The sequence below is a fragment of the Littorina saxatilis genome, linkage group LG5 (genome assembly GCF_037325665.1).
Source record: "Littorina saxatilis isolate snail1 linkage group LG5, US_GU_Lsax_2.0, whole genome shotgun sequence".
Classification (NCBI taxonomy): Eukaryota; Metazoa; Mollusca; class Gastropoda; order Littorinimorpha; family Littorinidae; genus Littorina; species Littorina saxatilis.
In genome coordinates this window covers 55241201-55252642 of record NC_090249.1, presented here as the reverse complement: position 1 = coordinate 55252642, position 11442 = coordinate 55241201, and the positions used below count along the sequence as shown (strand labels likewise).

General features: G+C 39.0%; 1 protein-coding gene across 1 annotated transcript in view; it reads right to left on the bottom strand.

Moving 5' to 3' along the window:
• LOC138965960 (cadherin EGF LAG seven-pass G-type receptor 2-like) overlaps positions 1-11442 on the bottom strand; it is a 63139-nt gene that overhangs the window by 33477 nt on the left and 18220 nt on the right. The window contains exon 12 of the mRNA XM_070338043.1: positions 459-647. Coding sequence (XP_070194144.1) covers positions 459-647 — 189 coding nt within the window. The remainder of the gene's footprint in view (positions 1-458; positions 648-11442) is intronic.

Genomic DNA, 11442 nt, shown 5'->3' with positions numbered 1-11442 from the left:
ACAGAAAACCGCGTTTTTCTCGAAACGTGATTTTTGGACTTACTGTGTTTTGTCAGAGGAGGGCAGAATGCTACTCGTACCGAGCGCTTGCTAACGCTCGCGAGCGCTACAACAAAACTATGCGTTGCCTAGAAAACGTTCGCAAACGTTCTGTGGGGCTCTGCCTATGCAACGCACCCCTGGTCTACTGTGCTAATGTAATTAAATTTAAAAAACCCAGGAACATACCAATCAACTTTCAGAATGAGCGAGAGAGAGAGAGAGAGAGAGAGAGAGAGAGAGAGAGAGAGAGAGAGAGAGAGACAGAGAGAGAGAGAACACAGAGAGAGAGAGAACACAGAGAGAGAGAGAGAGAGAGAGACAGAGAGAGAGAACACACACACATGAACACACACACACACACACACACACACACACACACACACACACACACACACACACACACACATACAACTAACCACTATGTCCTCATCAGTAGCAGTAACTTGGGTGACAGATGTGCCAACCAGCATGTTCTCATCGATTGTTCTCGGGTAGGAATCCACGTTGATGAACTGAGGTGTGTTCTGATTGCGGTTGACGTTCACTGTCAAGTTGACGGCAGCAGTTTGCGGGGTCGATCCGCCATCACGAGCAACTATTTGAAGCTAGAGACAAACATAAGAACATGTTCAAGTCTCCTCATCCCTGAATGAATGATTCACGGCTCATTAATTTTTTTTAATGATTGAAAAAATGTGTTCCTCGTCCCTGAAAGGACGATATTAAGGGTGCAAACATGCCCTATAGTGTAAATCGTGCACAGCAGCAATCGCGACAACAAATAAAAGGAAAGGATTAATGCACAACATGACACCAACAAAACCTTGTCTGGACAGAAATTACAGACTTGCTTTGTTATTCAGTCTTTCTTTGCATGACCTGAGACTGAGAACGGCAAACAGCTCCTTTCCTAATAGTTCCCACGGGGTCTTGTTGCCTCAATAAGATACAGAATTCTTCAAAGACGAATTCAGAAAATAACTGTGTCGGGTTTGTATTGGTGGAACCGCGTGGACGGGAACACGTGTGAAGTTATTTGTCAGCGGAAAAGCGAGAGCATTTGTTACGGCACATATTGTCGTCCCTGCACATATTGTCGCCGGCAAAGCGACCCTAGCGGCACATATTGTCGTCCTTGCACATATTGTCGTCTGCCGCTCGTGGGCTTATCTTCTATTCGAAAATGTGTGTGTGTGTGTGTGTGTGTGTAGTGTGTGTGTGTGTGTGTGTTTATGTGTGTGTGTGTGTGTGTGTGTGTGTGTGTGTGTGTGTGTGTGTGTGTGCTTGAACACACGCACTTAGACACATGCATACGCACAAACGCGCACGTACGTACAGACGCAAGCACGCACACACGCACAGTAAATCAAAAAGAGAAAAAAACAGAGGAGCTGCAAAAACAAAACAACCAAACAATCATAAAACAAACAACAAACACCAATCGCCCAGCCAGAAAACAAAACAAAACAAGATAAGCAGACACATAGGCAAACACACAAACAAACAAACAACAAGAAATTCCTCCGAGGTAAGAAAAACACCCCCGTCCTTACCATTCTCACTGCCACCAACTGAGAAGGCACTGCTAACAAGTGTGGTTAAAATAAGTTGATTGAGTGGACAAAGAGACAGGCGGAGAAAAAGACAAATCAATATAACTCTTTCTGTAACACCTACTGACCGCATACAGAAAACAAAAGATCCCGAAAAAAAACCAAAATCGGACACCCATTTGGTTGAGTCCGCTGACTGTAGCTTATCAAGCCATTTTCGAGCCGACGAGAAGTAGGCCTCCTGTCCATATGATAGTCTTGATCTTATAAGAGCTCTGGTGATGTTTGTTAGAATAACTGGGCACTTTGCCCATGGTTGGGCAGCCAGTATTTTAAGAAGGTTGATGGTCTTATTTGCTTTGCTTAAAAGATACTTTAAGTGAGCAGTCCATAGTCCATTTGAGGTGAAAAGTACGCCCAGATATTTCACCTGCTGACTGGGTGAGACAACAGATTTATCTAGTGAGAACTGTATCTTTTCTCGATCTTCCAGTTTTCGGTTTGTAAAGACAACGAATACAGTTTTCTCGGCAGAGAGAGTGAAGCCATTCTCCCGCATATAGTTCGCAATGTTATCTATAGCTGTTTGCCACTCTTTAGAGAATTTGTGTTCTGTTTTATAGGTTTTGTTTTGATACTCTTTGCATAGAGCAATATCATCCGCATAAAGCGTCAGTTCGGCTCCATGTGTTTTAATTGTCGATATGTCATGCAGCATAATGCTAAAAAGCAGTGGTGCTATTACTGAGCCCTGTGGCACTCCCATGTCAACTTTGCGAGTGGATGATTTGGCACCTTTATAATCAGTTTGAAAGGATCTGTTCAGTAGAAAGCTTTTTATGTATTGAAACATATTACCACTGATGTCTAATTGCTTCAATTTGAACAACAATCGTTGGTGCCATACTGTATCGTAGGCTTTTGTCGACTTGTCGACGACGCCCTAGGTACCACATCACAAACAGGTGTTTTCTACAGACACACACACACACACACACACACACAGAGAAGCCGTATACATATATATATATATCTATATGTATAAATATATAGAGATAGATGACAGTGTATTTTTCGCGTGGCTAAAAATTGATTCGACCTTTGCACTTTTACAGTGAGGATAATTTACGGGTCCAATTTACGTTCTGGACACTGCGGTGACCTTCTAAAAATAGTAACAGAACGCCGGGAATATCCGAAGATGCCCCCTCATACTATAGTGCACCATACGAAGGAAGGGAGGTAAACGCTGAAAATATGGAGAAGATAAGGAAGAGTTATGCCGTAGTACTCCGTCACGGCGGAGGGCTGACCGTGCACCCAAAAGCGGACTCAACCAAATGGGTATTTTTTGAAAGCTTGGGGCCTGCCGAACATAAAAATCGATGTTAACAAGAAATATTCAAGGGCGCACTTTCTCTTTTCAGTCAAAATTCAACTATACCCTGAAGAGTGATGCACGAGCATTTCAGACGCTTGCCTCTGAAAAAAGAAGTTCTCAGCCAAATTACGAACTCAAACTGGTACGTTTTACATATAAATGTGTTAGTTGGTATCTTTTGATTATCACAAAACAATTTGCGACTGCTTTGGCCGAGGATGCTGGTGACAGTATCATTATTATGAACCCTACCCTAAATCCAGGAAAGACGTCGTCCAAAATGTAGGTAAGTTTTGATTAAAAATAAATTCACACAAGACTAGTATTGTTGTTTGGCTTCAATGGATATATTTTCGTCAAGTATGATGTCTTTACATAATATCTGTATAATATGAATGGATTTGAACCATATGCTATGTCATTATGACCTTCCAATCTTCCTAACCCCCAGCCCAGTAAAGCGTGCGAGACGTTTCCTGAAAAAATGTCGCTTTGTGGTGCGAGTTCAGTGTGACATGATTAGTTTCCAGAACCCCATTTCTGACTTTCGAAGTTTATCTACATACATTTAGCAATGCACGAGCAAAATATGACAACAATGATGCCTTTTGGTTTAATGCTATGGTAAAAAATCCTAGTGATAGTGTTTACAGCTTGAAACAAAACATAACAGAGGGGAGTAGTCTTCCTCAATCTGGTTCAGAGCATAATGTATTTCTATTTTCAGAGGTAGCATTATTTCTGATAAGAGCTAGAGCCAATATAATGATGCTTAATATTTGAAAAATGAACTTTGTGACTCATCTGAGTAGCAGAAGAGCCTTCGTGATCGTCAGCGTAAGGCTGGCTGTCTTCAAGGCAATTCCTAGATGAACAACTTAACACTGCGTTCGATTATTCGCCCGTTTCTTAAGCTAGAGCTTTGAAACTTTACACGCGTTTAGGGCTACATAAACGCTTTACAATACATACAATATAGTTGACTCTCGCGTTATTTAAAGGTCACAACAAGGTCCTTACCAGGCAAAAACGAGGGAAAACCGACGGAAAGTACCATTTTCTGCAACTGTTTGTTAGAAAAAGCTTTCAAATTCAATTATTTTTGGGGGATTAACGCATCTCTAGACATGACAATCATCCGATTATCAGACATCAATTGTGGAGGTCACGACAAGGTCATTGCCAGGCAAAAACGAGGGAAAACCGAGGGAAAATACCATTTTCTGCAACTTGTGTGAAAGTAAAAGCTTTCAAACTCCATCTTCTTCTGGTATTGGCGCATCTCTAGGCATGACAATCATCTGATTAACAGTCCTCAATTTTCAAGGTCACAACCAGGTCATTACCAGATATAACCGAGAGAAAACCGAGGAAAAATACCATTTTCTATAACTTTTTTTGTAAGTAAGAGCTTATAAACTCCATCTTCTTCTGGGATTAGCGCTGATTTCTATGACCCTGAAGTCCGAGGAAAGTTTTCTTGGCCCATGCCTAGTTTGAAGGTCATGACAAGGTCAAGTTTACACGTTTTCTATTTGTGTTCGGCTATTTTCTAAGCTAAAGCTGTTGAGGCAGATTCATGACATCTTCCTTCGCCCACAGGGGCTCTAGGGGGGTGGGCGGGGCTGGATGTAATAGGGGTAGAAGAGAAGGGGAGAGTGAAGAAAATGTCAATGTTAAGGTGTTCATCTACCGATAGCCTTGTGGTCTGCAAGCCTGACTCTGAGGATCACACCGGCTGTCCTGGCACTCAGACGAGTCATAAAGTTGATATATTTTCCGTCGTTTTACCCAGTAATGACCTTGTTGTGTGACCTTTAAATATTACGAGAGTCAACAATATTTGTTTCATGTCTTATAATGCCCTAGACGTGTGTAAAATCCCATCCTTGTCATGACCTTCAAACATTGCATGGGTCAAGAAAACTTTCCAAAGACTTCAGGGTCATTGAAATCAGCGCTAATCCTAGAAGAAGATGGAGTTTATAAGCTCTTACTTACAACAAAGTTGCAGAAAATGGTATTTTCCCTCGGTTTTCCATCGGTTTTATCTGGTAATGACCTTGTTGTGACCTTGAAAATTGAGGACTGTTAATCAGATGATTGTCATGTCTAGAGATGCGCCAATACCAGAAGAAGATGGAGTTTGAAAGCATTTACTTACACACAAGTTGCAGAAAATGGTATTTTCCCTCGGTTTTCCCCGGTAATGACCTTGTCGTGACCTCCACAATTCATGACTGTTAATCAGATGATTGTCATGTCTAGAGATGCGCTAATCCCAGGAAACAATTGAATTTGAAAGTTCATTCTTACAAACAGTTGCAGAAAATGGTACTTTCCCTCGGTTTTTCTTCGGTTTTACCTGGTGATGACCTTGTTGTGTGACCTTTAAATATTACGAGAGTCAACAATATTTGCGTTATGTCTCATAAATCCCAAGACGTGTGTAAAGTTGTAATTAAGCTTTAGCTTCGAAAATAGCTGACGTCCAGAAAGTATTTTATTTGACCGTAAAAGATATTCCCAAATAGAAAACGTGTAAATTTGACCTTGTCATGACCTTCAAAGTAGGCATGGGTCAAGAAAACTTTCCTCGGACTTCAGGGTCATTGAAATCAGCGCTAATCCCAGAAGAAGATGGAGTTTATAAGCTCTTACTTACAAAAAAGTTATAGAAAATGGTATTTTCCCTCGGTTTTCTCTCGGTTCTATCTGGTAATGACCTTGTTGTGACCTTGAAAATTGAGGACTGTTAATCAGATGATTGTCATGCCTAGAGATGCGCCAATACCAGAAGAAGATGGAGTTTGAAAGCTTTTACTTACACACAAGTTGCAGAAAATGGTATTTTCCCTCGGGTTTCCCTCGTTTTTACCCGGTAATGACCTTGTCGTGACCTCCACAATTGATGTCTGATAATCGGATGATTGTCATGTCTAGAGATGCGTTAATCCCAGGAAACAATTGAATTTGAAATCTTTTTCTTGCAAACAGTTGCAGAAAATGGTACTTTCCCTCGGTTTTCCCTCGTTTTTGCCTGGTAATGACCTTGTTGTGACCTTTACATAACGCGAGAGTCAACTATATTTTACGTATTGTAAAGCGTACATGTAGCCCTAGACGCGTGTAAAGTCTCAAAGCTCTAGCTTAAGAAACGGGCGAATAATCGAACGCAGTGTTAAGTTGTTCATCTAGGAATTGCCTTGAAGACAGCCAGCCTTACGCTGACGATCACGAAGGCTCTTCTGCTACTCAGATGAGTCACAAAGTTCATTTTTCAAATATTCAGCATCATTATATTGGCTCTAGCTCTTATCAGAAATAATGCTACCTCTGAAAATAGAAATACATTATGCTCTGAACCAGATTGAGGAAGACTATTCCCATCTGTTATGTTTTGTTTCAAGCTGTAAACACTATCACTAGCAATTTTACCATAGCATTAAACCAAAAGGCACCATTAAGTTGTCATATTTTGCTCGTGCATTGCTAAATGTATGTAGATAAACTTTGAAAGTCAGAAATGGGGTTCTGGAAACTAATCATGTCACACTGAACTCGCACCACAAAGCGACATTTTTTCAGGAAACGTCTCGCACGCTTTACTGGGCTGGGGGTTAGGACGATTAGAAGGTCATAGTGAAATAATATACGGTTCAAATCCATTCATATTTTACAGATATTATGTAAAGACATCATACTTGACGAAAATATATCCATTGAAGCCAAACAACAATACTAGTCTTGTGTGAATTTATTTTTAATCAAAACTTACCTACATTTTGGACGATGTCTTTCCTGGATTTAAGGTAGGTTTCATAATAATGATACTGTCACCAGCATCCTCGGCCAAAGCAGTCGCAAATTGTTTTGTGATAATCAAAAGATACCAACTAACACATTTATATGTAAAACGTACCAGTTTGAGTTCGTAATTTAGCTGAGAACTTCTTTTTTCAGAGGCAAGCGTCTGAAATGCTCGTGCATCACTCTTCAGGGTATAGTTGAATTTTGACTGAAAAGAAAAAGTGCGCCCTTGAATATTTCTTGTTAACATCGATTTTTATGTTCGGCAGGCCCCAAGCTTTCAAAAAATACCCATTTGGTTGAGTCCGCTTTTGGGTGCACGGTCAGCCCTCCGCCGTGACGGAGTATAGTTGATCCCCCAAAAAACCAAAATCCACCAATAACTCCCTAACCGTGTGTTTGACTGGTCCCAATTTTTGTAAGGACCGTCTCAGGAATGTATAGAACCTGTTCACCAAGTTTGGTGACGATCGGTCCGTTCATTCTTGAGATCTACTTGCGAACACAAACAAACACACAAACAAACAAACAAACACACAAACAAACAAACAAACAAACAAACAAACAAACAAACAAACACATCGACCGAAACCTATACACACCCCTATACCGGGGGTGTAAAAAGCAAAAGAGCAGAGTTATGAGTGGCCACAGACAGCGGGAGTACGGAAAGAGAAGTTTACAGTCAACTTCATGAGAAACGAGGGAAGGCGAGGGAGGGCGAAGTGACAGCCTTCCCGTCCAAAATTCAGCGAAAGAGTAACAGAAACTGAAAAAGACAACTGACGGCAATATACGAAGTGGCGACAAATATGCACTGAGGGTCGCTGCAAACACTTACACACACACACACACACACACACACACGCACGCACGCACGCACGCACGCACGCACGCACGCACGCACGCACACACACACACACACACACACACACACACACACACACACAATGTTTTTGTAGTAAAGTCGCGTTTTGTTGTATTTTTTCCATACCCCTAGACGGCCCAAGAGATGAATAAAACCTGAACAGACATACGCACGCAACCACACGCACACGCGCACATATACGCGCGCGCATACAAACGCACTAACACACGCTCGCTCATGCACGCACGCACGCACGCACGCTCTCTCTCTCTCTCTATCTCTCTCTCTCTCTCTCTCTCTCTCTCTCTCTCTCTCTCTCTCTCTCTCTCTCTCTCTCTCTCTCTCTCTCTCTCTCTCTCTCCGTCTGTGTGTGTGTGTGTGTGTGTGTTTACAAATTGTTTTTTTTTAATTTTTTTTTTTTTTATTCTCTTTTGGTGAAGTTTTTTTTTTTAAATTTTTTTTTTTACAATTCTGTACATTACAGGACATCACTTAACCAAAAGGACAGATCCATATAACCGAAAAACACTTGAACAATTACAACATACATGGGGTGGGAGGAAGGGTGGGGGGGGGGGGATGTTCAGAGCTTGGTGGTCGCAGTATCAGAAGGTTTTGCAAAACAAAAACAAAAAAAACACAAAAAAAACAAAAAAAACCCAATTTTTTTTTTTATATATATGTATATAAAAGGGTTTCATCAAAACATGCATATACAGGCGCCAATCCTTGTAAAATTTATCTACTGTATTATTTACAACTGCGTTATACTTTTCACAAATAAATCTTTGCTTAAAATTTCTACTAAACGTCTGAAAATGAGGGGTCTTTTTGTTCATTTTGGAAATATATACATGGTGTTTGGCACAGATTACTAACACATCAAAAGCTTTATCGGTGACAACATTGTTCGCAACTCCAAGAAGAACCAGTTCTTTAGACAGTTTTAAATTGTCACAATGGGTGCAGTTCGCCTTTAGCCAATTTACAAATTCTATCCAAAAAGTCTGCACTTTATCACACTCCCAAAACATATGTAAAAGGGTTTCTTCATTTCTACCACAAAATGTACACAATGACGTATCCACAATTTTTCGCAAAAATAGAAACCGTTCTGTGGGCAAAATTCTGTACAATAGTCGGTACTGGAACCATCTCAGACAAGTGTCTTTTGTTGTTTTAAAAACATGTTGAAAAATAGCCTTCTTATCTAACAAACAGTCTAAGGATTCAGACCATTTTTGGATACATTTTGGGACCGTAACATGTTCAATCAGCTTTTTGTAAATAAGTTGTGTCTTACCTTTACAAATACATTTCCACACATTGGGCTCTGTCATAATAAAATGTTTATCAAATTCTAAGCCGATTTTTCTCTGATATTTTTTAACAGCCTGGATTACACCTTGGTACAATACAAAATCTCCTCGCACATTTGGATATTTAATTTTAAAAACATTATAGGATAAGTATCCATTTTGTCCCAAAATATGACCAATCTGAGCAATTCCATTGTCAATCCAGTTTTGAATATACACTGTCTTTTTATCTCTGCGAATATTAACATTATAATGTAAACATTCTGATACAAAATCGTTAAAGGTTGTAGGGTCACATTTTCCGTGTAGTTTCTTATAATGTTTAAAAACATCGGTCCAAAACGGGTTTTCTATTCTCTGCATCAAAACATTTGCAAATTCCTCTCCTTTCGTATTAACTGTTATAACAGATGGACATGCTTTAGCCAATAATCTTGATATTAATCCAGTAAGACCAACAACTCTTTTTAACCAAACAATTTTTAGAGATGACAGAAAACTTTTCACGTCAACCATCTTTAATCCTCCATCTTCATAGGATTGGGTGACCGTAGTTCTTTTAATTTTATCTCTTTTTCCATCCCAAAGAAATTTGAAAAAAATATTATTTAACTCCATCATAAACTGTTCGTCTGGATCAGGTAAATTCGTAAACAAATGTGTCAATTTGGAAATAGCCAAGGTTTTTAGGACTGTTATTTTACCAAAAGGTGTCAGGTTCCTTCTGGTCAATGAATTCAGAAGTTTTTGAATTTCCTTTAACTTATTTTTATAGTTAAGAAAAACAACCTCGGATACATTTACTGAAAAAATAACACCAAGTGCTTTAAAGTTATCCGGGTTCCAGGTAAAATTCATATCAGGCAAAAATCTTCTTTTGCAAAACTTTAAAGGTCCTAACCAAACTACAATTGTTTTATCATAATTTATTCTAAGACCTGATAGTGATGCAAAATGTTGTAACACTTTTATACTTTCGCAAAATGATTGCTTTGTACTATCAAGAAACAGACTGGTATCATCGGCGAATTGTGACAATAAAATATTTTCGCCAAGAATATTCATACCACAAATCTTTTTGTTCTGGCGTACCATAAGAGACAATATTTCGGCACAAATCAAGAATAAATAAGGTGACAGCGGATTCCCTTGCCGGGTGCCTCGACCTACGTTAAACCATGCTGAATACCGACCATTAACTGAAACACAGGACTTAATTTTGCAATAAAAAGTAAAAATCCATCGTTTCATGTCATTTCCAAAGTTGAATTTGCTCAAAGATTTTTCAATAAATGACCAGGCAACACTGTCGAAAGCCTTTTCAAAGTCGACCATCAAAAGTAGGCCAGGTATATTATGTTTATTTGAGTAGAACAGGGTATCATATATTAATCTGACGTTTTCACCAATATATCTTCCCTTCAAGAAGCCTTTTTGATCATCATGAATCAAATTTGGCAAAACACGTTTAAACCGTTCTGCAATGCACGTTGATGCAACCTTATAAACCGTATTTAGCAGAGTAATTGGTCTCCAATTTTTCAAAAGTGTTTTATTTTTTCCCTCCTTTGGAATACATACTATAACGCCCTGTCTCTGAGTCACTGACATTTCTCCTTTCTCAAATCCACAATTTATAGACCGTAACATAAACTTTCCTAAGTCGGAATAGAAAAACTTGAAGAATTCTGCAGTGTACCCATCTGATCCTGGGCTTTTGTCGTTGTTTAATTTGTTAACAGCTTTGAGTAGCTCACATTGAGTAAGTCTACCTTCTAATTGTTTACTCTCATCATCTGTTAATACAGGATGAGCAAGGTTTTCATCAATCTCTTGATTTACCAGTTCGGCTTCTCTTGAAGTATATAACTCCTCGTAAAAAGTCTGTGCTTCTTTAACAATCAAGGCATTATCATGAATAACTTCACCATCTTCTTTCTGCAAAAAACACATGGACTTCTGGACAAACTGTCTTTTCTCCAAATTACAAAAATATTTTGTATTTTTTTCCCCTTCTCCAATCCACTTAGCACGGGATCTAATTATCATACCATCCACTTTTTTCTGTCTTATTTGACTTAACTCCTGTCGTGTTTGCTCTAAAAGTTGTATATTATACTCTGTCAAATTGCTTTCCAAAGTGTATATTTGAGAAAGAAGATCTTTTTCTTTTCTGTTATTTTCCTTTTTTTTATATGAGGAATATGAAATGCATTTACCTCTTATTTCCATCAATAACATCTCAAAAAACAACTGATCATCAATCAATAACTGTAAATCATCATCGTCAATCACATTAATATTATCCACATTATAAACAGGTAAAGCATATTGTATCTTTACATCAACAATAACCTTCTTCACTATATTTACAAATTCCATATCTGTCAACAGTGAATTATTAAACTTCCAGAAGGGTCTATCACGTTTAACAACATCAGTTCTAAAACTTACACCAACAAATTGTTA